At 43.6% G+C, this 27,824-nt stretch overlaps 1 protein-coding gene across 18 annotated transcripts in view; it reads right to left on the reverse strand.

Moving 5' to 3' along the window:
• The window catches only part of RBFOX1 (RNA binding fox-1 homolog 1), a 2,022,031-nt gene that overhangs the window by 573,945 nt on the left and 1,420,262 nt on the right, over positions 1-27,824 (reverse strand). For 17 of the 18 annotated variants that reach the window (XM_036410672.2, XM_045571305.1, XM_045571310.1 and 14 more), the window contains exon 6: positions 17,685-17,726. The exons of the other annotated variant lie outside the window; for it this stretch is intronic. In XM_036410672.2, the coding sequence (XP_036266565.1) occupies positions 17,685-17,726 (42 nt within the window). The remainder of the gene's footprint in view (positions 1-17,684; positions 17,727-27,824) is intronic. 18 annotated transcript variants of the gene reach the window in all.

Consider the following 27,824-nt stretch of genomic DNA (forward strand, 5'->3'; position numbering starts at 1 on the left):
CAAAGAGCATGGAGATGTCACAGCAGGAAAGACACAGTCACCAGTCTCCTGACGCTTCCAAGGGAAGGACATGAAGTGGTTCAGACAGGGACAGGCAGGGACACCCCAAAAGCTGCCTGCCTGGGTCAGGAGCAGTGGGTGTGCCTGGGCTGCAAGGTGGGGCCCCGTGTCACCCGAGAAACTCCACAGCCCAGGCCTTCACTGTCTCGCTTCTTGACTTAATGAGTTGAGCAGTTTGGCTCCTCAAGCCCACAATCTCAAGTTTCTTAAAAGGGATGCAAAGTGGCTAATGGACTGGGAGAAATTGGTTGTAGCTGGAAGCACATTTTGAAAGTACATTTTGTTTATATTAAAACCTCATTTAAATATCAGTTCAGAGGCAAGCTGCTAACAGGGCAAGTTTAATATGACTTAATACTTGCACCATCTTGGAACATTCCATTTCCACCCACCCAAGAGATATAATTTTAAAAACATTTCGACCTCACTAATATGGTGAGATGCTACTAATACAGTACAAATTATAACAAGAAGACACACACATGATACTGAATATCTGCTGAGGAACCTAGTGGCACATCTGATCCAGGCGCTGCTGTGATGACAGGTTGCAAATCCTCACATTCCCCAGCACAGTCTCCCCATTAGACCATGTTTATGATGTTACAAATGGCACAGTTATTCACAGATTAATCTTTGAGACTTTCACCCTGGATGCTAATAAATGCACTGGCTTTGCCGCCTCCATGAACCTAAATTTCTCCTTTTGGCTTTCTTGAGGAAATTCATCACATAAAACTCATCGCGGTTTGCAAAATAGCATTTACTTGGGTCAGTTAAACATAAAGATCACTGATGTTTTCTGAAGCTATTGGACTGATGCTACCTTGCCCACTGATGCCAAGAATGGCCCTCACGGATTGTCTGAACAAGGACTAGCCTGAGCCAGGTAAGGTACACCACAAAAAAGCAACTGGCTTAGAGGGAAAATTCTCCCAGAGCTCAAAATGCAGCCTCGAAGAAGATATTTCTGAGCAAAACAGTAAGGCTGCATCAGAAGTCTGTGCAAGCAAACCTCTGGGTTTTCTCCACTCAATTGCCTTGCTCCAAGATCATACTGATGTCTGGCCCACTCCTCTCACCCACACCTACTAACAGCACACACTTCCAAGCTGTTCTAGAAATGCAATGTGAGAAAATGGTTTAGACAGTAAGTGTTTAACTAAGACAACAATGAGTGGCCTGTTTTCTGGTCTCAAGAGAGATTTCAGCTGAACCTAAACACTATTATCCCCAGGGCTTGCAAGAGGTGTATGAGTGGGCATATCAATCATGACATTGGAATGGGACTTTAGAGTGGTGGGTCCCTGATATGATCCCAAATCCCTACCACACCCTGTTACAAGTGTGCCTCTTGGTTGGCAATGGGAAAGTGGCATTTGGAAGTGTTTACACTTTCTCTATGTTACCTCTACTGCTAGCTTTTAAAGAAAGGAACATATTTTGGGGGCGGGGAGGTGTTACACACTTGATATAGCTGAGTGAAATAGGCAGGGCTTGTAGTATAGTTTTTGCATATTAAACATTTGAAAATATTCTACAGTTCCACAAATAGATTTGGTATCCTATATAATAAAGAGCTAATATGATAATTAGACCAAACAGCAGAACAACCTTCCGAATGTCCTAGGGCTGTGAGGGCTGGTCGAGGCTGCAAGGGCCAAGCCCCTTGCACGAATTTTGTGCATCGGGCCTCTAGTATCCTATATTTTATGGACCATGTGACTCTTCTTGGTCTATCTTACTTTTTCATTTTTTAACTGAGATTGCAGTTAAATCTAAATAACAACAACAAAAAGAAAACAGCACAAATGTGAAAGATAAACAGCACCTGGAAATCTATAGTATGTGCCTCATCTAAAATGAAGCAACAGTTATTCAGTTTCAACAATTATTTCCATGTAGAAATTCATGGCCCAAATTCCCAGATTTTTAGTTTATTTGCTTATTTTTTTTTAAATCTGGTCTTTTAAAGAGAAGCAATAAATCTGGGTAGTGCTGTAAAACCTTTGTCTTTTTAAACATTGGTAACTACTTTTCTGATTCTATATAATAAAGAGATAATATGCAAATTGGCCCTCAAGCCCTCACAAGATGGCTGCACCCACAGAGGATGCAGAGTTCCCATAATACAAGATGGCTACACCCACAGTGGAGGTGGGGTTCCCATAATGAATGATCAGCAGGGACCTGAGGCTACATGGGGCCGGGGTGGGGGACCTGAGGCTGCACCCCATGCCTGGCAAGACTTGACAGGGTACTTCAGATCACATCTCCTGCCCAGTGGGACTTGACTGGGGGCCTCAAGTATGCCCCCTACCCTGGTGACAGGCCAGGGGATCCCAGGACAACCCTCCAGCCCAGGCACCAATCCAGGGAACCTAAGGCTACACCCCTCACCTGGTGGGACTTGACAGGGGAACTGAGGCTGCATCCCCTGCCCAGCAGGGCTTGATGGGAGTGGCGCCAGCCAGGTCTGGATCTCATCCAATGGGTGTGGGGCTGGGACTGAGTCTCACATGATTTCAAGGTACATGTGGGTGGGTAGGGACTTGGCTCTGGGTCCCACAGCACACCCCAGACTCTAACAGAAGGAAGATTTTCATATACATTTTACTAATTTTCTTTCATCTCTGACACTTCTATTATAGAGAAAGGGCAAATAGCAATATTAAAGTATTTCCTCTAATTAATTTTCATTTAATGTGCCTGAATTTTGTGCACCAGGCCCCTCATCATTATAGATGCATGCTCAAAAAGTGTCCCAAAGGAACACAACAGTCAAGTTTTCCACTTCACAACACTCTTGTAGAGTTCTCTTCGGCAACTTTCAGTGCTTTAAAAAATGGTTAACTAAAATGAATAACGATTAACATTTTAAAACTTGGGTCATCATGAAGCAGTGAAAGGCTTTTACTGTTGGTGTGATCAGGAGAGGTGTGGCTCAGTTGGTTGGGCTTTCTGCTGCAGGTCAATTTCACATGCCTGGTGCTAGTTATGGGAGTGCAGGAGACAGATCAATGTTTCTCTCTCTCCCCCTCTCACTTCCCTGTCTCTCTAAATAACAATAAACTTTTTTTTTTTTTTTTTTTTTTAGAACTCTGCATGTAACTTGATTATGGACACATCCCCAGTAGGGGGTGTGCAGGAGGCAGCTAATTGATGTTTCTCTCTCATCAATGTTTCTAACTCTCTATCTCTCTATCCCTCTCCCTTCCTCTCTGTAAAAAAATCAATAAAATATATATTTTAAAAAGAAAGAAATGTCACATCCTTATGAAAGAGACATCTTGAAAATGGCTAAAAAATTGTCATCTTTGCCGAGACCGGTTTGGCTCAATGGATAGAGCGTCGGCTTGGGGACTGAAGGGTCCTGGGTTCGATTCCAGTCAAGGGCATGTACCTTGGTTGTGGGCATATCCCCAGTAGGGGGTGTGCAAGAGGCAGCTGATCGATGACTCTCTCTCATCGATGTTTCTAACTCTCTACTCTCTCCCTTCCTCTCTGTACAAAATCAATAAAATATATTAAAAAAAATTGTCATCTTTAAAAGAGGGGGGGGGAGGGAAAGCAGAGGCACTCTATACATCTTTGGTTATGAACAGTTTCTTCATCACATCCCAGGGTATGCTATTTCTTTGCATTTAGATGGCTTTTCTTTTCCTGTATTCTCTGGATGTACAGGTTGATGTTTTAATCAAATTTGCCAACCTTATGGTCATCATTTCCTCAAATATTTTTCTGTCCCATTTTCTATCTCTCCTCTATTTGGAACTCCAATCACATGTATTTAAATGACTCAATAATTCCCACAGATCATTGAGCCTTTGTTCAATTTATTTCCAATATTTTCTTTCCTCTCTTCTTCAGTTATATTGGTGGATTCTATCTAGCCAATTTCATGGATCTTAAAGGCAAATGTTGACTTACTTTGCTTTAAAAAGAAAGATGTAGACTTCTCTGGTGGTGTTTTCTAGATGATTAGTACAAGCTTTAGAATAATAATTGCTCTGTGATGCCCAAGAACCCACATTTCTCAGGATGGAAGCTTTAGCTTAGCTTGTAAAGAACTACTGTGTGTTCAACCACACTGGACTCCTATTTTTCATGCTCATGAAGGTCTAGCCTGTTTGTTGGGAGTTAGTTGCTCTCAAAGGAGAGCGTAGCCAGAGGAAAACTTGACAACATGCCACTCTGGGCACAACTGCAGACACTATACACTTTCCAAACTCTGAGCTCCCAGCCTACCCTACACCCTCCCCAACTCTAATCTCATCAACTCTGTTTTTGTCGAGCTTAATCATTTTGGTGTTTTTATAGTTAGATTACAATTTTCCAATCTTCACCACCTGAGTAGGCTGTGCATGAAAAATGGCTAAATCTCAACTCTAGTTTGAGGCAACTTTAGGGAAATATTCTGGGCAGGATGCTCTTGGCTACTGAGAAAATTATGTTTCCTAAGGCTGTGCTCCTAAATCACGTTATGTGAAGGGAGATGGCTCCACTCTAGAATACCTAGGAGCAAATAAGCAAAACCAGGTTAATCAAAACCACTGAAACATTAACTCTGCTCTCTTGAAAAGCTCTCTGTGTAATTCAGACCTCCACAAAAACATGCCTTTGGCTCAAATTTGTCAAACCATGTATGCAACCAAGATCCAGGGTGTACAGTCATTGAGAACAACACTATAAAAATTTCCAAAAATTTCTAAATCTCTATGTCCTTACTTATCAGCAGAAAACTATGTGTCTGTATCTGCCAAATACTAGGCAGATGAGCTTTCAGAAATCATGACTCTGTGCTTCCCACCCAGAAAGGCTTCCGCATTCTGAAAAGCAACCTGTACATTAGAAATCACATCAGAGCAAATGCAAGCATGCGCACTGTAGCAGCAAATGCTCTGGTCTCCTCAAAAGTGAATGGGACAGTGTCCCCGCCTCAATTACATTGTCAGCTCAACACAATTTTCCTAACTGCTGGGAAATGTCAGACGAGGGAAGATCAAACTCCTGCTGCTTTCAGATCTCTTCAATAATCCAAGACCTCCCTCAAGAATAGCAGTGATGTATTATAGAAGAGAAGAAGAGAGGGGTGGGCCAACACATTTTCACATAAAGGCCAGTGTGATGGAAGATCTGCTGCTCAGAAAACCTTGCTAGATGAAGCTGCTAAACTATGGTGTTTCTCAATATGGTGATGGGATGATTTCAGCATGGACACCCCAGAAAGCAGAGCTGGGGGAAATGCAAGTGCTAATAGCACATCTGACCTAAGGAAGCATCTTAGAGGAATGAAGAGTGAGGCACTATGGGAAATTGGCATTTAATCCTATGGTGGAACTCTGGGCGATGGCGTAGTATCCGCCTCAGAGTTACCCCACCCAAAAGGTGAGGAAGCTAAGGTACTGATACCCCAAATCCCTGTCCATCCTGAGCAGAGTGCTTCCTCCATGGGTCTCAAAGCTTCTGGCTTGCTCTGGGCATGAGTGGAATGCATCCCATAGCCAGATAAAAATAGCCCCTGTGAAGAGGTGCATCCATGTTTTCAGTAAGTCATCATTAGCACACACAAGCGGGTGAGGAGAGGAAGATTCAGGGCTCCAAATGCTACTGCCATTCTCAGAAGACTTTAGAATCATTTATTCCAATAATTTCACTCATTTATTCATTCCTGTGTTTTATTCAACACTCAGGTGAAATATAAATAATTATTATTTAAATAATTGTTACATTTTCATTCTCTGCTTTATTCACTTTGTAAGTAGAAACGAACAGAACAGGGAACTAATTCAGCAATATTAAAAGGGTGAGTGATTTTAAAGACATACATCCTCACGGACTTTACTTGCCATGGCTGGACTTAACTGGGGAGGAACTGAATGCCAATGGGGACTGTGAAAGGAGAGGCTCAAACATAGAAATTGGTGAATCCTGTGTGACTGAGGACCTTGGGCTAACATGGACGGTGGTTCTGAATGTTCTGGCCTCTGACTTTGGAAATTCTGTGTGAAAATGGAGGTAGCTGATCTAAGATCACAGAGTCAATGCACACAATGTTCAAATGCACAAGAATAAGGCCATTAGAGTAGGGATATATCATGAATAGAGTTTGGGACCATGTGACCTTATTAAACTGGTGTGAAACCTATGTACCTTATGTTATGTAGAAAACTGGATCTTGCAGATAGAATTAAGATTATGGGCCTTTAAATGGGGAGATTATCTTGGATTATCTAGGTAGTCACAAGTTAGTCACATGAATCCTGAAAAGCAGATGAGGAATGAACCAGAGAGATGTGATAAAAGAAGCAGGGTAGGGTCAGTCCATAATACACACTCAATCCGCTTTGGCTGGCTTTGATGACATAAAAAGACAAGAGGTAAGGCATATGGTGACCTCAGCTGCCAGCAGCAAGGAAATGAAAATAGTTCTACAACCACAGAGAAGTGAATTCTGCAAACAATCTGAATGAGCAAGGAAACAGACTCTCCCATGGAGCCCCCCAGGGAGCTTAGCCCAACAGCACCCTGATTATAGACCAGAGAGACCCATGCTGGACTTGTGACCCAAAGAACCGCAAGACAATACATCTGTGTTGTAGAAAACAATAGCCTTATGGTAATTAATTTATAATAATAATAGAAAAATAATGCAACTAGATTTCAACAGGATACTAGCTCTGATCTAGTAAGTTTGGCTGCCTTGAAAGGCTAGTCTCAGAGATAATGGACACATGAGTTCCACCCTCATCATACCTGGTGTGGATCTTCCACGTGTTTCTTAAGCAACAGAAATGTCTTTTATTGCAATTTTGGAGGCTAGAAGTCTGAAATGAAGGTGTCAGTAGGGTTGGTTTATTCTAAGGTACCTTTTCTTGACTTGAATATGAACATCTTTTCCTGTGCCCTCAGGTAATCTTTCTTCTGGGTGTGTCTGAATCCTAAGCACATCTTTTTATAAAGACACCTGTCCTTTTGGTTTTAGGGACAACCATATGACCTCATGTTACCTTAATTAGCTCAAGGCCCTGTCTCCTAAAACTGTCACATTTTGAGGTACTGGGAGTTAGGACTTTGACATGAATTTGGGGAGATGCAATTCAGCCCATAACAACAGGGTCACTCAGTATCTCTAGGGTGAGGCTAGGGCATCCAAAAGTCTTACCAGCTAGGTTTGAAAAAAATGTCCCTTTTCATGAACACTCTAGGGAACCATTGGCCGGTACTATGGAGAGGATTAACTCGGGGATGTGTGATGACTTGGGTCATCCATAGTACCTGCCAATGGTCCCCTGGCCTAGAGTGTTCATTGTGCCCCCCTCCCCTATCTGCAGGGACCTGGATGCCTCCTTATGACTGACCCAAAGGGTGACTATCTTACTTGTGCAGAGAAGGAAAGGGCTCTGATTACCCCGAACACAGACCTTTATCCTCACACCTTCCAGGCTATGATCACCCCAGAAATGGAACAAATGTCCCTAAAACACTCAGCCCTATATGTGGCATAAGCAAGCAGTTTCCTTTGCTTGGTCTGCAAATACACAGAAGCATCAGGGAACCATTTGGGGGAAATGATACAAGAGGTGGCTTTTAGGAAACCTTTACCAAACTCTGCTCTGCCATTCTCCTGAAGTTTAGTATGTCATCCCAGCCCACCAGTGAGGATGGGCTCCTGACTAACATCAGCAGGAACAAGAGGTCAATGGAAGGAAAGGACATCACTCAAGGGAGGGAAGTCTCAACTATAAGGAGGGAACTCGTGGGATCTGGATCCAGCCTGCTAATTCGGTCTTTCCAGGACATCCCTGAGGAAAGGCACCAAATACCAGCTTATTATGTTTTTTGTTGTTGTTGTTGTTTGTTTTTGTTTTGTTTTGTTTTGTTTTTCCTATTGGGCATCCCAGCACTCAACCTGTGTTATGGTTTAAATGAATGTGTCTCCCCAGAATTCATATATTAAAGTCCTAAACCCAATGGGATGGTATTGGGAGGTGGGCCTATGGGAGGTGATTGGATCATGAGGGCGGAGCCCTCAGGAATGGGATCATTTCCCCATGGAAGAGAGACCCCCAGAGCTCCCTCACCCTTCTACCAAGTGAGGGTAAATGAGACATCTACAGCCTGAAGAGGACCCTCACCGACCTTGTGGCACCCTGATCTCACACTTTTCAGCTTCCAAGACTGTGGAGAAGAAATTTCCACTGTATACAAGCCACTCAGTGTGTGGTAATTCGCTATGGCATCCCAAAAGGACTAAGACAGCATCTGAAGTCTCAGGGTGAGGCTCCTGTTGGTCTCCCTTGGCCTTATCTAGAGCCCTTGGCTTGATTAATCATCTCTCCAAGATGAAACACCTGAGAGGAGAGAATTAAACCCAAAAGGACAAAGGAGTGCTGGCTAGCTCAGGGCAGGAGGGTTTTCTGACTGCCTCTAAAAGCAAGCTATTCACCTCCACACACACCCCTCACATGCACAGCCTGGATAGGGTTCTCTCGAGCCACAGAGGAGTGTGGAGGCCTTGCTGTCACCATGAGACTTCTTCTTTCTGTCCTCATGTAAAGGACACTACAGAATGCCTCTCTGCTGCTTGCCCCATTCCCCTTCCCTATCGAATTAGCTGCCTCCCTCCCCCCTCACTGGTATTTAGATCTCTGAAAAACAGAGAAGGAAGAAAAGTCTGTGCTGAAGCATCAGTCACAGAAATGAGGAGCGGCTATGACAAATTGAAATGTCAGCATTATTAGCCATTTTGCTTGAAGCTGAATGAAACCGACTTAATGATAAAACCAGAAATGGGACAGATTGGCCCTGGAAAAGGAGTATGATGACTCCAGATAATGGGCTAAAATTAAAGCAAGAGGAAGGGAGAGTGAATATAAGGCCAAGTGTCCTAAATGGGATCATGGCCGTCTTCCCTGGAGAAAGTATGGAAATTCCCAGAAGTCTCAGCGGAGGGCAGGCAGTTAACATGCATGTGAGTTACAGGGCTCAGCTTCCAAGATGAAGGATGTGGCTACCTGGACCCTTCTTCCTGTTGCCAGGCCTCATGATCCATTTGGGGAAATTCAAATCTGTAACAAGTTGGCTGATTTCCTGATGCGTTCTCCTTCATGCTCATTCATTTAACAGCCTTGGAAATATCGGGGTACACATAAGAGCTGTAGAGAGGAGTGTGAAATGCCAGGTCTAATGAAGAAGACAATCTTTTCAAACATGTTTAAGTGTTTGTGAATTTCCTGCCTTGGAGGGGGAGCTGTCCTTGCTGGTGTTTCTTGCAGCCTGAGAGTATGCAGTGTCCACACGTGGAGAGCTCATTTCTGTGGGGCATATCAATGTGCATTGTTTTTGTTGTTCTTTGATGTGAGTCCAAGGCCTTTTTATTTTGAGTGACTTCCCTACTGATAGGAATCCCTCATCCTCCTTCCCACACAAACCTCATTCACATTTCAGAGTCTCCAGTAGAGATCAACCAACCACAGCCCAGGGGTCAAATCTGGCCCGCTGCCTGTTCTTATGAATAAGGTTTTATGGGAACCCAGCCTTGCTCATTTATTTTGCCTCTGGATGTGTTAATATTACAGTGGCAGTATTGAATGGTTGCAGGAGAGACTGTATGGCCTGTGAGGTCTGAAGTAGTCATTATCTGGACCTTGTATATCTCCAATCTATACTGTAATTCCTGGTTTTATTTATTTGTTTGTTTATTTGTTTCTTTATTTTTATTGATTTAAGAGAGGAAGAGAGAGGGAAAGAGAGATAGAAACATCAATGATGAGAGAGAATCATTGATTGGCTGCCTCCTGCACATGCGCTACTGGGGCTCAAGCCCCTAACCCAGACATGTGCCCTGACCAGGAATCAAATCTGTGACCTCCTGGTTCATAGTTTGATGTTCAACCCCTGACCCACACCAGTGGGGCAGCCCTGGCTTTATTTAAAGTGGAGTGAGGATTTCAATTTATATCTGAAAGAGTATTCGTGCAGATTATCCCTCTTCCAAGGTTTCTGAAGGTTCCTTTTTCCACTAACATTTTACAGCACTCTCACTCACAACTGATCAAAATAATATTTAAGACTTGCTTTCACAGGATGTTTCCAAAGCATTAACTTAGTTTTTATAGAAACAGCTCTCTTTCTCGCTGAGCTCATTTTTCATCAGTTTCCATAATATTGCACTACATAATGTAATAATAACAACAAGTGCAGCTGGCAGGGGCAGATCTGGGAATACATGCCACTGACTCTTGGCAAGCAGACCCCTTAAGGAGTGAAGGCAAAGGTAAGGCTACAAACAGCCACTTCCCAGGATGCCATGGGCATCTGTCAATATTTTATAAAAGGACTGAGAGGTATGTGTTAATCTGGTAAATGTGATAAGTGGAGGCTGATTAGGTAAACTTCTCCCATCCACAGCCTTCCACAAAGCATCTCTCACTTCAGATATGTATCAGTTTCAAGTGCAGAATTTTGTCACGGTTATTTGGCAGGTGCATACTTTCTATACTAGCCAGTAAGGTATAGGAGAACAGGGACGATGTTCCAATATATCTCCTCTATCTGACCAAAAACTATGGCAGGACTTGGCCAGTGTTGCTCAGTGGATTGAGCCTAGTCCCACAAACCAAGAGGTCGCCAGTTCGATTCTCAGTAAGGGTGCAAGTCCTGGTTGCAGGCTCAGACACTAGTAAGGGGCATGCAGAAGGCAGCTGATCAATGTTTCTCATTGGTGTGATGTTTGTATCTCTCTCTCCCTCTCTAAAATCAATAAAAACATATTAAAGAAACAACTCTGGCAGGAACTCCTACAGCCTAAAACTGTGGTCCACACAACATGTGTGGTCTGGCCAAAGACAGGGCGCTTACATTTCATTCCCTGTTGTCCTAAGAGCATAGGGAAAGGGTTGGGCATCAAAAAGGGGGGGTGGGAGGGTGGAAAAGAGGCAGGGAACGTATCTCCAATTCTGAGAGTTCACTTCCCAGGCAGTTGGAAAGTTTCATTATCTGTGTCTGGATGAAGGCAATGGGTTTAAGCCAAGAAGATCATTAGCATTTGCATTCTGCAATCCACATCACTCTTGTATCTAGCAGAAACGAGAAACTCATTTCTAACTGGCAAATTAAATATTGATAATGCAGATCTGCTCTGCAACATCTTTCACACACCCGCACCAGAGTTCCAGTGTTTCTAAAACTTCAGTCATTTGCATTACAGTGTCGTGATTTTTGTCATAACTGCGGGCGATCTGTAACATTATGAAGTTAAGACTTATCTTTAAAGCAGCTCATTTTTTAACCTGCATGCTAGTAGATGTAGGAAACTTTGCCAGGGAAAGGTTGTGTTGCATTCTAAATGGAAAATAAGTTTCAATCATCAAAAATAAAAGTTGAGGGGGAAAAAAAAAAACATTACTAGCTAACAATTATTAAAAACCTTTTCTACACCAGATGCTGTTCTAACAACCTCAAACACATTATTTCAGTCTTGGTTCACATATGCATACATGCACAACTACTGAAATTCTTTTAATTTTATCTGCATTAAACATAGGGGATATGGAAGCACAGAGGACTGAAGTAACAGGCACAAGGACAATTGCAGAATCTAGAATTTATCTCAGGAGGCCCACCCCCCTTCCCACTTCTTCTTCACTCTTGTACTTCCCAATGTTTTTAAAGCAGAGACATATGCTTTGGCTGCTGCAGGCTCTAAGCCCGAGGCACACTCCCATTTGGCCAAAAAGAGAGCTTAGAAATTGTTAGAGACTTCTTAAAGAGACTGTACTTTAAACTTGTTTCCCTTAGATATAAATTTTTTTTAGAAAGAAATGGGAAGGGAATAAATAACCTTCCAATTGATTCACCCTTTCTTCGTGACTTAATGTTTACCTCCTAAAAGCCGTGAGTACCACAGGGTCAGTGCCTTAACATGTCAGGAAATGTTGAGTTACACATAAGTGTAGCACACCCATTTCCCATGATCCTTTGCTCAGCTCTGAGCTCAGGTTTGGAGGGCACAGGGACATCCTTGGGGATACTTATTGGCAATGGCTTTTTGCCTGATAATCGAGTCCTCTCTCAATAGTTGGCCCTGGGCAACTAGGTTTATTTAAACCGCTTCTCTGGGCCCAGCTGACTGGACCAGAGCAAACCACTGGCCCCAGCTGGGCCCATCAGATCCTTGTCCAGGAATCTGTAATCAGGATGCATCAACAGTTAGTCCTACCCCTGCAGGACTGATGGAACACAAATCTTAGGACCTGGAAGGGGCCGTGTGCACAGAAATGCAAATAGAGCCTTTCTCAAGAGAGAAAGGAGAAATAAAGACGGGAGATGAGGAAGAACTGCCTGTATCTGACAGCTCTCCAAGTCTGAGCTCCCTGGAAGGCCTGGTGCATGCTGCGTTTTCTGCTTAGGCTAGCCTGAATCAGTCCTTAGTATTGGCTTAACTAAGGGAGAGGCGGGTGAGATTTTTTTTCCCAAGGACACCACCAACATCAACTGCAGAACCTGCTTTTGAAACTGCTTTTCAGTGGGGGGTTGGGTGGGAGCCATCTGTCCTGCCTGCCTGTTTTTTGTTGTTCATGTGGCATTACCCTCAGTGGCTCCCCCCCCCTGGTTATGAACACACGTGTCTTTAGAAGTGCTTTCTGTAAGTCATTTCATCCAATCAACAGGCCTCTGAGAAAAATGTCCCCACTTTGAACATTGGAACCTGGAGCATTGCAAAACTAGGTAGCATTAGAACTAAGACAGGAACCTAAGTCTATACCCCGAGCTCCTGACCACCTCTAACTGCCCCTCATACTATGCTGACTCCTCCGGGATCCATTTGCCTCAGTGCTGATGAGAATCGTGGCCCATGAATGATTCTAACCCATCGGGGAGCTAAGCCTTTGCCTGCTGAGTAGTAGCGATGTTCTGACCGAAGTGGCTAAACAGCCCCCACAATAACATCTGGTACTTCACAGCACAAAAGGTCCTTCTGTAACCAAATATTCTACAGGGATGCTAACAAGAGCAATCCTTTGGTCCCCTGCCCTAGAAGCATACAAGCTTTCCCATTGGCAGGTTGCTGAGGGAGACAAGGGCTACGAGGTCATGCCATTTCTCTCTTACTTGTTCATTTGTCCATTTGTCAGTTCTGGGTGCTGAAGAGGTCGATGCTGATGGTTGGGTCATGGCAACTGTACAACTAGCACTGCCCCGGCCTGTCAGCAGAGATCTTGGGACCTGCTGGTCAATGCAGCACATGGAGTCAGAGGCACTTCATGCACAGATTTCACGGCGAGCTTTCTGGACCATCTCTCCAATGGAATCCAGTGACAATTTCAAAGGCAAGCTCAGAGCCAGGCTCAGTCTACTGTAGATTGAGGAAACTTGAGATGGACAAATGGACAAGTTGGTTGTGTGTGTGTGTGTGTGTGTGTGTGTGTGTGTGTGTGTGTGTTTGCTGTTGTTCTCTACTTTGCTCATTGAGATCATGAGCAATCCCAAAAGGTATCTGAGAGGGTGAATCACTGTGAGGAGTAACTGGCTGATGCCCTTCTCTGGAGAGTACAGGGGCTAGGAAGCTTCCGGACAACCTCTCTGGGGCTGAGCTGGGGTCTGCCACGAGGTGCTTCCTGTCTGCTGTCTATCCAGGAGGCAGAGAGGAAACTAGCAAACACAGCATCCAGGATGCTGCCAAACAGCATGAGAGAAAATACAGAGAGAGAAAGAGAGCAAAGCTGGATAAAATGTCAGTGAGGTTGGGTGGATGGGATCTGTGAGAGAGGAAATGAGCAGAGAAAACATCCATTACAAATTCACAACCACCGTCCAGGCACTTGCTGAGGCTTTATTTGGGGGCCCCAAGAGCATGCATTCGGGATGAAGGGACCACGTAAAAGAGTTGGCAGGAAAACAATACCATAAGCGACATAGAGGGCCCAGGTGGATGCTGCTGTTGCTCTCTACTGGGTAACTCCACACATACATTCTCCTCTTCCTCCTGTTTCAGCAAGTCCTGGTTTTGTTCAGGTGACAGTGTGCCTGTCCCTGGAAGTAACATATGGCTGCTGTAGCCAATCACTGAGATCCCCGGGCTGTGGGAATGATTAACATGGGTTTTGGCCAATGAAATCTAGGAAAACATTTGCAGGGAAGGTTTCTGGAAATGATTTTTCTCCAACAATACACAAGAACTATGAGGAAAACCTCCTCTGCCACATCCCTCCTGCTGAGGGTGTTGTCATGTGAGCAAATGAAGCTCCTTTGTCTTGGAAGAAGGAAAGAGGAAAGAAAGGCCAGGAGAAGCACAAAGATTCCAAACCACAGCCTGGCTACCTAGACTTCCCAGAATCAAGTTGGCACTGGGAGGTGATGAAATGCTTTTATCTCTTATATAACACTTAGCTTTTTTTTTTATATATAATTTGCAGATTATATCATTCTAACTGAAACACACACACACACACACACACACACACAGACGCCATGGTAAATTTTTCAAGAGTGTTTCTCAGAGTATACTCTGGATCCAAAAATGTTCTGTGATCAGATGAGTTTGCAGGAAATTGTGCATTACAGCCATCTCTTTCCATTTCACTTTTGCACAGTAAAGGCCCTGAGAAGTCCTGCAGTTAAAACAATAACAACAACACAGTTTGATTGTCTTTAACTTTGCATTTCCAGAAAAGTTATTAATCAGAGAACCCGGTATTAAACTTTATAATAGAAGAAATGTCCATTTTGAAAAAAAAATTTAATTTTGAATTTGTAAAAAAATCAGACCAAGTAAAGGAGAAAAAGAAGGAAGAGCAGTAGGAGCAGGTCTTGGCTAGGCCAATCCCCAAGCAGCTGCTTCCTCCTGCATGCTTTTCTGTTCCCAGGAAGCCAAGAAAAAGGGGTGCCTTTTACAAATACCCACTTACATTCTGACAACCTGAGATAATGTACTAAGGGGGGAATATAAGCTTGGCAACATGACCATCATCTAATCATATTGTAGACAAATCAGGAGATGTGGTTTGATTGCTGTATTTAAAACATGTTTAAAAAAGGGCAGCTGGCAGACCTCCTACAGTGATGTGGACAACTAAACAGATATTCACTTTTCTCTCTGTGTCTCTCTTTTTAAGAAAAATATAATGACATTAAGGAAAATGCATTTTATTGAGGTGGCCATGCATTAGCATCTCAGATCAGAAACAAATTTCTTTCAATCTGCACCCTCCAAAAAAAAATGTTTCCTTAAAAAATATCACCTTGATCAAGAAATTTTTTTTTCTCGGCTAGAAGAGGAGATGAGTACACACAGAAGCCAGGAAGAAAAGGAGGGAGAGAAGAAAGGCAGGAGATCACTCAGAGAGAGAGAGGAGACAGGGAAGGATGGAGCAGAGAACATGTCCATAGCCCCACTGCTGTGGCTCAGGGGTTGAGTGTGGACCTATAAACCAGGAGGTCACAGTTCGATTCCCAGCCAGGCACATGGCAGGGTTTCGGGCTGGTTCTGCAATTGGTGGTATGCAGGAGGTAGCCAATCAGTGATTCTCTCTCATTATTGATGTTTCCCTCTTCCTTCCTCTCTGAAAGCAAATTATATATATATATATATATATATATATATATATATATATATATATATATATAATTTATTTATTTTAATAAATTGTCCACAGATGAGGCACAGGTGTCAAGGGAGAGACAGTGCATTAGGACACTGCTGTCTCCAGGAAGAGATTAGAGATGAGGATCGAATGAAAGGAAAGGGAAACCCTCACTACACCCCTGAGGTATCAGTTAAATGTGAACCACATATATCTGAATTCCTTTTATTTAAGTATGTTATCAATTCATTCAAAACATAAATTACTTTAAGACATTTTTTTTTTTTTAAAAAGCAAAAAGCCTGCCACAGCAACACAGACAGAACACCAGTTCTTGCTCTTAGAGATGGGCTCCTATGGGGCAATCAGAGCCACCCTTTGCACTGAACTATATGACCTGGTATATGGAATGACCATTTGAATTTCTTTCATGTCATGGGAAGGGCTCCATTGTCGCTCCTCAACCACACCCCTGTTGACACTGTCCTCATCGGTGTGAAATAATAAGCCCCTCAAACAGCACAAGCACTTCCCTGCCTCCCTGTCCGAAATGTGGCAGCCGAGTCAGTCTCATTTGTAATAGAGATTTTGAAATGATCTTAACGTCGACGAAATGTAGCAGGGACTCCTGGAGACAAAGCACACATTCCTCTTGACCTAGTTCTGGCCACCGCCCCCATTCAAACAGGAAGAGAAAGCCGAAGTGGCCATACATTATTTACTTGGATGAACCAGTGATTCAGGGGAAAAGCAGCAAGAGATCGGGAAAGCTTAACCCATCATGGAGGCTGCTTCATGAAGGAGTCACAGTGGAGGCAGGCACAGGTGCACAGGAGCAACGTGGCAAGACATGAGAGGTGACTATAGAGGCCCATGAAGGGAGACCAGGTAAAACACACATGCATCCAAGAAAAAAAAATCATCATTACTCGGCTCCATGTAACTGATTCTTCTGTTTGTGATGTTTGTGAAATGGAAGGATCTCACAAACCTGACACCAATAGCAACCGTGGGATGAAATAACGCTACTAGGAGTCATTGTCATCTCAAGACTGGAACTGAGTGAGCGCTCTGGAGAGTTACAGTGATGTTAGGGTTATTGAGCGCGTTTTCCTCATCTGTTAGATCCCATTGAACACATTGGTTCCCCCGACCCCAAACAACACTGCTGTCATTTTAGGATAGCAGATCCCCTCGTTTTTATAATAATGTGGAACCGGGACCACGAAGGCACAATGTACGGTAAAAACTGCCAACATCCCTCAGTGACATTACAGCTAGGCTAATTATGACTTGAGCTCATCCATCCAAAACATGAATGCATTTAAAAACACACACAAATGGGGATGCCCCATCCTGAAATTTCTTGATATACCACACCCGTGCCGAGAAGAACATCAAGGCAACATCATGGAAAAAGAACAATGCCCCCAATTCCAGCTAGAAACAAACCATTCTCTCTTTGCATCTACCAGTAGCTTATCTCAGCGCTGGGTTTCATTTTTAAGAAGGTAGATCACATAGGGCGCTTTAAAGTCTGTCTCTTTCTCCTCTATGCACAAATGCCACAAAACAAAAAGGCCTACGGGGGACTTGCCTTCCCCTAGACCACGCCCTTGACAGCTGAGGGGCTCACCCACCCCCGGTCACAGCGAGAGGGCATTTCAGCCACTCAGCAAATAGCCGGGTAGTCACATTACGAAGGCAGCGAGACATCCTTTTGACCTTTGTTATCACTTAGGCCTCATGTTGTACATAAAATGAGTACAATGATGTCAAACAAATTCGAGAAGAGAAGTATTTATTGCTGAATCTAAATCAAAAAATCCATATCTGCTATAATGGCACTTCAAAAGGAGATATACTGTATTTACCAGCCCAATCAATACCAAATTAGCTGGGATAAATATTTTCAATGCTCCCAGGCTGCAGACCAAGCCCACTATTTAGAACCCCGTGTCCTGGGAGAGACGAGGACATTTTTGCTTATCACACAGAAACGGAAAGCAGGAAGTGTTCGCACGCAGATACACCTACCCTTAGCTGCTCTCTGTCACAATTCATCTGCTGTCTTGAAACCTACAAAGAAAAGGAAAAGAGGGGATGGAAGTCAGAAGGTTCTGCATCAAAACAACATGAAAGGGAAAAAGGAAGTTGCTTCTAATCACTGGGCTTAAAGCAAACCCAGGATTAATTAATTGCCTATTTACATTTTTCATTAGAACTCATTTTTTCCCCCTCCTGTAAGCTTCTCTTGGCATTTCCATTGTGTGATCCAGAAATAATTAGGATGAGTTGGTCTTGGAGGGCATGAGGAAAGAGATTCAATAGAGGGAGTGGTGCTGAAACCGGTTTGGCTCAGTGGATAGAGCGTCGGCCTGCAGACTGAGAGGTCCCAGGTTCGATTCTGATCAAGGGCATGTACATTGGTTGCGGACACATCCCCGGTGGGGGGAGGGGGGTGCAGGAGGCAGCTGGTCGATGTTTCTCTCTCATTGATGTTTCTAGCTCTCTATCCCTTCCCTTCCTCTCTGTGGAAAATCAATTAAATATATTTTATCTATCTATCTATCTATCTATCTATCTATCTATCTATCTATCTATCTATCTAAATAGAGGGAGTGGAAGGGGAAAGCTGCCCGGGGTGAAGGCCCCCTCTTGATATGCCCCGCCCCCTGACCTTGCCCTGTCTATCAGGTTCAGACATCCTTCCCTAAGGCCCATTCCAGATCCTTGGGAATAGTCACTGGTCACCATGCAGTGTCTTCTCTGATGTTAAGATCCAGTAGTGTCATCTACCTGTCTTGGCAATTGGGTTACATTTTAAGGTCTAGTTCTACACTCACGGTCATAAGCCCCCATAGGATTGTGTTAGGGATGATTCTGAGTTCAGTGCTCATACCAGAGAGACCCTGGTCAATCAGTGATATCTTCCCTCCATTCCAAAAGGAGAATTCGGGATATCCACACCAGGCATCGCTTATCCTTCCCTACCAAAGCCTGCTTCTACAAACCTGAAATGCTTCTCTAGGGTGACCGTGGAGTCGATTGTTCCAACAGGAGAGTGTGTGTGAGTTAGAGGAGTGGGTGGGCTGTTGCCTGTGCCAGAGACAGCATATGTGAGTGGGGGTGACAAAGCAAGCGGAGCATATGGTCGCCCTGCCTCTGTGGGGACTGCGGACTCTACCTTCCACTCAGACAGCTAGGCGGAACTCCATCTCAGGTCTGCACGCACAGAGTATTCTGTGTGTTTCTGGTATTTTCTTCACTGAGGAAGCCACCCCAGACTCTGCGCACCTGACAGTATATTGCAAGTGTTTGAAACTTTTACTAACAGATAAGAAGGTCTTGGAACTGACGTTTGATGTATATTTTATGTATTTTGGAAGGAAGGTTTCTTTTTTATTGTTTGTTGCCATCTTTCAAACAAAAGCGAAGACAGGAATCTTTACTTAGGAGTTGCCAGAGCCCCCAGTCCATCAACCAGTGCTCTGCCATGTGCTCTTGAACCCCAAAAGATCACTCCCGGAACAGCTCCCAAGAGCATAAGCAGGGATGCACAACACATGTTTCTCTACATGGCAGTTCCCCGCAGCATGTCATAGGGAAGAAAAGCATTGTGAGTATGACAGTGTGGCAATGGGACCACTGGCCATCGATGACAGATGACAGTGTACTGACTTGATGATATAAGGCATAGCATTGGGAACCATGGTTTTGAAGTAGACTCCAAAGGCGCTACGTATTTAGCTTTTTTTAAAGAAGCGACAAAGTTGCACAGATGTTACAACCCCTGTTTTACTTTACAAAAACTATTCAAACAGATCATGTAAGAGAAGGAAGAAAGAATAAGCAAAAAAGACTGGGAGGAAATAAATCAAAATATTAAAAAAGAAATGAGTACTGTTCTGTAAAAGCACAACACACACACACACACACACACACACACACACACACACACACACGATTATACATTTGAAATAAGTGACTTCATGATAGGCTAATTCAATTTCAATTGCTGCAAACTGTTAGAAAGTGAAGCAGGGCAAATCCCTACAGATAAGTGGCTGCCATGGGATTTGGGGGGAGGCAGGTGGGGAGAACCATGGAGAGACTACTTCCTGGGATGACGGAATAGCTCTCAGTCTAGGTAGAGATGCTTGCACAATATTGTACCCGTCATGGTAGTTTCAACTAGAGAGGATGGTACCTTTCATTCTATGTTTCTTTCCCCACGATAATACAAGCCAAGTGGATGATGAGGTTCTGATTCTGGGTATGATGGAATGAGCACACCTCACCCCGTCTCTCCCACTCAGAGCGACTATACATCCTGGGTGGGTGGCAGGGAGCAGACACCTGAGGTCTGTGAAGAGCTCACAGAGCAGGTGGACTGAAGAAGAATATCGAGATTCCAAGTCCCACCAGACAAGACCCAAACCACCCCTCCCCTCCCAGGACCTCCTGGCATCCACATACAGAGCCACTCACCAGGCCGTGAGGGAGGAGAGCCTCCTCTGTGGACCAGGAGGTGGGCAAACTCCCTTGGATCTCTCTCTCTCTGCACTGCACACCTGGCCCAAATGCAGGCCCAGGGGCAGAAGCACATGAGCACAGACCAGGAGCACTGAGCTGCTGGGAGCACTGCTGAGGCCTAGACTCACTGAGCACAATAACTTTTAAAGAAATAAGTAAACTTGCCACCTAAACCATGTGAAGTGAAGCCATCTTATAATGTTCCTATTATAAAGTCTATCAAGTGCAAAATTCAACAGTAGCAATGGAAATAGCTATGTTGTCCTACAAATAAAGCTGATTAGCAAAAATGAGATTTGAAGATAATAAAAAAGGCCATGTGAGCAATCTCTATTGTGGACATTTGTTGGTTTGGTTTGTTTGGTTGTTTGGAGTTTTTTATGAGTTTTTGTGTCTTTTATTTTTATTGTATGTATTGGGGTGACATTGGTTCATAAAATTATAAGGTGTTTCAGGTGCACAATTCTATAATACATCATGTGTATAGTGCATTGTGTGTTCTCTGTAGGTTGAGAGAAGTACTATGTGTATTGTAGTCCTAAGCAGAATCCCAAATGGTTTGGCCTATATTCTCCCAATAATATCTCGCTTCTCCTTAGGGTCATGACCCTGCCCAATGCTATACATTCTTTGTGAGTTGGATATCATCGCTACCACGCTCCACTTGCTGCTTCATAGCACCTACACCTGCCGTTACCTCAGTAACTCACCCGTCTCAGTAAGGTGACCAGTGACCTCTTTTTCTTCAAGGAGTGACCCCGTGTGAGCAGCCAGTTATGCAAGATGGCAAGTCTCATCATGAGTCTGTCTTTGTGTTTCACACAGCAGTCCCTAGAAGATGCACTAATGCTCTGGAGGCTCACCAAGTGATTGCTAGACCTACTGAGACTCCTGAAAACCTTTCTCTGGAACCACCATGGAAGAGGGTCAGAGAGAAAGACACCTGCTGCTCCATATCCTTTGCTGTGAAGGAAGACCTTCCCTGCACACACTTTAAAAACAGCCCTGAAACATGGCGTACATGTACACTTTACTAAATGTCATTTCATTTGGAACGAACATGAGATATATCTATTTTCTCTCCCATGGCAGTTATACACAAGCCCATGTTTTTATAGCCTAAATGAAAAAAAGGGGAAGTGGGAGGTCTGATGCTGCTCCTTTAAGATGCTTCCAGAGAATCAAATACCACTCTCCATAGGGCTGCCAAGTAAGCACTTATGAAAGGTTAGGAACTGAAGCAATAAACTTCAGCGGGACACCCTTTGCCTTTCTGGCTAAACGGGATGTTTAATAGCGGGAATTCATCTTCCCTCACCTCCTATCTGCATGTAGCCAACAGAGCATCGGCCCCTGACTTTGAGCTCTCTCTTATCAGTCCTTCCCTATGACCAGTCTGATTCCCCCTCCCACACATCAGACTAGATCTGCAATGGAAAGGACTGAGCCTTATTTGGCTTTTTTCCTATAGATTAGGACCATGTTTGGGAACCATTTATTGGTCAATCCATTAATTCTTTCATATATTTAACAACAAATATATACGTGTGTGTGTGTGTGTGTGTGTGTGTGTGTATGATACACCTTCTGAAAGCCAGATACTGTTCTATGCATTGGGAATATAATAGTCAAGAGGTCTTCTGGAGCTCATTGTCTAATTAGGGAAAACGATGAGTGAATTAATGGTTACAATACAATGAACATTTGCTACAATGAAAATTTAAGCTGTGCTCATGGCACATGGAGGGATAGCAACCTTGCGTCTGAGAGCTTAAAAAACGTATTAATGTTTTATGTGTGTTTTATCTTTTGGAAAGTGTATCTAGAGGAAAACCTGTGGGGGGAAACTTTCAAGGAGAGAGGGGAATGTGAGAGTACCATTGAAGATTTTGGAAGTGCCAACTAATTCAATACGGTGGGAGCATCACATAAGAGAAAAAGTTGATTAGAGATTAATTTGAATGGTCAAAGTAGGAGTTGAAGGAAGTATAAAGGCACGGGATACATGAATGGGTAAATGTGCATCTTTTCTGGTCTGTAATCATATAACATTGGAAATTCCAGTTTTCAGAACAGTTGTGAATCATTCAGAAGAAAACCAACAAAGCAGTCTAGCAGCACAAAACTCAAAAAATCAAACCAGTGGGCACGTGTGTACATTTCTCAAGTTCTGCATTTTCACAACCATTATACATTTTTTTAAAAAATAATATGGCATTCTCCTATAAATCTACACTTCGAAGTACCTAGGGTGAGCACTATAATCTGCATTTTCCTTACACATTTCAGGATTGATATACCCTGGACATGTGGACTCTGAGCTCCTACTTTGCGACTAGCACTATGCTATCGGAAGGGGACGCAGATATAAAATGCAGAGACATTGTGCATTTCCTAAAAATAATCTCAAAGAGAGGGGAATAGAGATGCATAAAATAAAGATTGTAATGCAGAAAGAGAAAACACAGAATACCAGGAGGACCAATAAGAGAGGTGCCAGCCCAGCCTGTGGAATGAGGCATGGTGGAAGGAGGTGAAGGAGGAGACCCTTGAATTAACGCTTTCTGGGTGAATGGGAGTGGAGTGGGCTGGCCTACTCAAGTATCTTGGAAAATGATATTGTAAACAGCACAGACAAAGGGAGGACAAAGAAAGGGAGCACACTGGATTGGGGGTGGGGGATGTTTAAAGAACGGGCATTCACATTGCAATACCTTTATGTTTTGTTCAATTTTAACTATGCTGACAAAAACATTTTAATTATTTTAATCATAATAAATGTCACATTAACAGTGGTTAAAATGCATCCAATGTTTATGATGTGCCAGAAAACATGCTGCACGCTTTTATAGGAAGACCTCAGTTGATGCTCATCGCTTCTGTAAGTAGGTAGTTTCCTTAGTTCCATTTTGCAGATGGGGAAACTGAGGCACTGGCGATTTGAGTGCTTCCTGATGTCTCAAAGTGAGGAAGTATTGGAGAGGGAATTCTCATCCAGAAGGCTTGGCTTGAGTCCACCTCTGAATCCCTAGCACACAGCTCCCAGTGCCAAGGAACACAACCAAAATCACAGATAACCACCTTATTACCTCGCCCTAAGCCCCAGTCTGTGCCTCATTCATCTATAGCCGATGTTCTTTTGCTGTTCTGCCCTGTCTCGATGCTGCTTACACGTTTGTATTATGTAATTTACACCAATGTGTGGTGTCTTCTCTCCAACATAACATGAAAGGACTATATTGTCCCGGTTGGTAAATGCCAGATCTCCACATTTTGCTTTGTGTCGTTTGAGTGGGTTTAGACTGAGTTTAAATTGGGAAACTTCCCACCAAATTAGGTTTATCTGATAACAACCCACTGTGTCCTTTTGCCAGCTGAGTTTTCTCCCCAGTAGAGACTGGAGGCTCAGAAATCAGACTGCATGGAGCCCAATCCTGGCACATCACTTGGTAACATTAGCCATAGTCTACGGTCTCCTTGCTCACAATGCCTCTGTTTGCATGTGTTTAGCATGGCGCCTACCTACTGTCTAATTTTGCTTTGAGCACAAAATAAGAAAATCTATTTAAGTACTAAGCAAAGTATGTGATGGCTCATTTAAATAACTCAACAACTCCTAGAAACTGCTATTACCTTTAATCTGAGAGTCGGGATGGGGTATTCAGAAGGAGCACAAGGCCAAACCATTGAGGGGGGGGGGGGGCGGGGTGGTACCACATGTTGGAGGGCCAGTGGCAGCTTTCACAACATGGAATGGGCCTTTCCTTTAGTTCAGCACTTGCCCCGCTCAGAGTCTGTGTAAGAGAACAGGAGGAGGAATGGGAAGGAAGGCAGTGCTTCTCACAGCACAGACCAGAGACTAGGAAGGATATCAATGCCCATCAGAAATGAAAAGGTTTAAAACAGTATGATTCATCTATAACAGGGCTGGGCACACTTTTTTCTACAAAGAGCCAAATAGTGCATATATATATATATATATATATATATATATATATATATATTTATTTTATTTTATTTTTTTGCTTTGGGAGCCATAGAGTCCTTCTGCTTCAGCTACTCAACCCACGGAAACAACAAAACAGAAACAACCCTAACTGGTTTGGCTCAGTGGAGGGACCATTGGCCTGTGGACTGAAGGGTCCCAGGTTTGATTCCAGCTGAGAGTATATGCCTTGGTGTGGGCTCAATCTCCAGGAGGCAGCTGATTGATGCTTCTCTCTCACTGATGTCTCTAGTTCTCTATCCCTCTCCCTTTCTCTCTGTAAAAACCAATAAAATATTAAAAGAAAACAGAAACAACGCACATACAAATGGCCCTGTTTCAATAACACTTTATTTGTGACAGTCAATGGTCTGGAATTGACCTCTGGTAACCAGGCGTCTTCAAACTATGGCCCGCGGGCCACATGCGGCCCACAGAGGAGTCTGATCCGGCCCACCAGGTTTTTTGGGCAGTGAGCGCAGCCGAGGTGTTACAGTAGGAATTAGTAGTTCATATAGTCCGGCCCTCCAGCTCTCTGAGGGACCGTGATCTGGCCCCCACTTTAAAAAGTTTGAGGACCCCTGTTTGATCTATACAGTGGAATACTATGCATTCCTCAGAGGTTTACTAATATGGAAGGGAATTCATGATAGAATGAATAAAACAAAGCAACCTGAACCGATTTTTAAAACGCAATCTGATTTTTGTTTTAAAAAATAATTTAAAAAATAAAATACACATACACACGCATAGAAAGATCCATCTGTACAAGGAGAACATCTGAGACGATCAACACCAAACTACAAACAAAAGCACAAAAATGCTGTCCTGGGCATGAGAGCAAGAATGGGGATGAAGGGGCAGTGAGGCTGGCTCCTCAAGTCTATTCTGGGGTTCTGTTACCTTATTTCCATTTCTTTCAGGGAACATGGCTTGCTTTTGTAAATTCAAATGAACAGCAGCCTAATGGTATAATTTTAAAAGTTGAGTTATGAGTTTATTATAATGATTAAATGAGAAATTGCAGAACGTCAAACTCAGGCCCAGCCTGGCACATAGGACGTGCTCCATTAATGGCAGTTATAAATAACTCTGCCCAGCACTGAAAGGGTGAACCCAGGGTAGTTGTATTGGGAAAAGTTCAACTCCAGTTTTTCAGAGATCTTATGTGTTTCAGTGTGGATTCTCTTCAGTAGAAAAGTAAACTAAAATAAAGAGAAAGGTTGAGCTGCCCACTCTACTTCTGTGTTCATGAAATGTGTACTAGAGATCTGAGTTCATGAAGACCGAAAGTCCCTGCATACAATGCAATCTGCCACACGGTGAAGTAAAGCCTGTTACTTTTTCTGGATGTATCCTACAATGAGGTGTGTCCCCTGATTCCAAGAAGACAGGATCATTTATGCCACAGAAGCAAATACAGATCCATCTCCTTCCTATCGGCTGTTGTCCCTTTGTGGTATAAGGGAGGAAATAAGTGCGTGAAAGTAGCAAGTGCTTAAGATTCAAGAAAGTAAGTGAGGAATAATCAATTGAAAAAATGAAAACAAAAAGTCACAACAATGTGTCAAGTGAGCCATGATTAACTCAGTCGGTTCAGGCTCGTTCTGTATAAAGGGAGAAAATGCTTTTGAGAGAAGGACCTGGGAGAATCCACGCAACTCTCCCCTGGCGTTTTTATTTTTACCTTGGGGAGAACCAAGTTCTGCTGCTGAAATCTTGTCTGATTTTGTGACAGTTCCAGCCTTGGAGGTGAGCCTTGGGAGCAGGGAGAAAGGGCTTGGCAAGGCTAAATACTAATGAGAAAAACAAGGGAAAGATAAAAAGAGAAACCCAGAGAAAGCCCTAACGTATTGAGTTGATGGCTAATAGTGCTTGGAGATCATTTATGCAGCATGTCCTAAACTCTCAAAATACTTAGCATTTTTAGCACCGAAGTGACCCATGGTATGGTGTATGCTAGCCCTACACGGCACTTGGTGAGCACTTCTGCTGTCCCTCAGAAAACCGCATCCTTTGATGACTCTGGTACTTACAGCAAGAGAGTCACTGTTCTGGGTGTAAGTCACAGGGGAAACGCAAGTGTTGGTTATCTGATTAAAGGGATGTCAGGGGTCAGGATGCCTGCAGAACTGGAGCAAGGCTCAAGTAACACGTTTTAAAGGGCTGTTTTCTTTGGAGGGAATGCTTTTTGCACTTGCTCTCACATGCCCCTGCTTTTTAAATACCCCGTTAGTGACAGAACAAGTCCCCCGGGTCTGGAACAAAGCTGTCGGGGCAGATGGATGAGATAGACAAACACCAAGCAAGAGGTGGCAGCCCCCGGCAGCCCCTGGCCAGCATCCCCGGCAGCCTCCTGCATCCATCTGCTGCCTGCAAGGAGGCAGGCTCCCGGAGTTGTTCATTTCAGGCTGCATGCTGGTCTTAAAGTGAAAGGGCATCCCCCCCGCCACAAAGAGCCAGGCTGGCCTGCCACACGTATACTCCTTTACAAGGAAAGCCACAAAATGTCTGTGTGTCTGATGACTGGCAAGGTGGAGAAACCGTATTGCCTATTATTTATTCCAATAATATACCATTACCGCAGGCGCAGTTTTATTCTCCAGATTTAATAAGGTATTTTGTGAACCGAGGCAGAGGAGGGAGGCAGAGCACAACTGTGATTGTTAGGAAGATGGTTTCTTCTTGTTTTAAGAGCAGAGGCAATCCCCATTCCTTTCCTTCATAATCAAGGGTTATAACTGTGCCCCCCAACCCACCTAAGAAATTTTAAGCAACATTCACTAAAATGTCCTGAGGAGCTGAAGGACTTGGCATGCTTCCCTGAGCCAGTCTCCTGGGACCATCATTATCCTATAGTCAGGCAATTGTGATTATATAGCATGGGATCTCAACTAGAGTTTTCCCATCATCCCCCTCTCCACATTCCCAGGTGGGAAGAGTAGGGAGGGCCAGGTAGGTGATTTCCACATCACTTGTCTCTACCTGTTTAAATGGAATATATGTCCTCAAGACAATCTCAAGATAGGATGTTTTAACTGGACCTCTTCCTTCCTCTGGTTAGATGTCGCAAAGCTCTAATGATAATTTTATCAGAAGTGGATTATTTTATAATCTGCATCCCAATTAAATATATCCAGCAGAGACACACAGGCCAAGAACTCTGATAAACGCAGTGCTTAGGGGACAAGGCCCAAAAGTAACATTTTTAGTGTTCAAATCTCAACTCTGCTACTTATCAGCTTTGGGACTCGGACAAATTCCTCACCGGAGCCTGCCGGTGCATCCCAAACTCTCATCCCAGAGTTTGAATGGGTTAATATTTGCAATGCTGTTAGAAGAATGCCTGTCATACAGAAAGCACCACATAAGTACCTTTTCTAATGCAAGGAAGTAAATAGAATCCAAAATCTATTTGCTGTTGTCTGTTCATTTCATACTCTGACAGTGGGCTGGGCCTGCCCAGCTGTGTGCTCAGGTGTTGGGTGGAAAATGCCACTGTGGAGAGGACCAAGGTTTTGAAAAAAAGGCTGAGGATTCGGGAACTTTTGTGCTGTGACATTAAGAGGGCACACCTACAAGTCTCAGAGTATGTCAACAGAAATAAAACATGTGACCACCACACAGTGTCTGACCTCTAGGGTTTGTATTAGGTT

The sequence above is a fragment of the Pipistrellus kuhlii genome, unplaced genomic scaffold, assembly GCF_014108245.1.
Source record: "Pipistrellus kuhlii isolate mPipKuh1 unplaced genomic scaffold, mPipKuh1.p scaffold_m20_p_4, whole genome shotgun sequence".
In the NCBI taxonomy this organism is placed as follows: Eukaryota; Metazoa; Chordata; class Mammalia; order Chiroptera; family Vespertilionidae; genus Pipistrellus; species Pipistrellus kuhlii.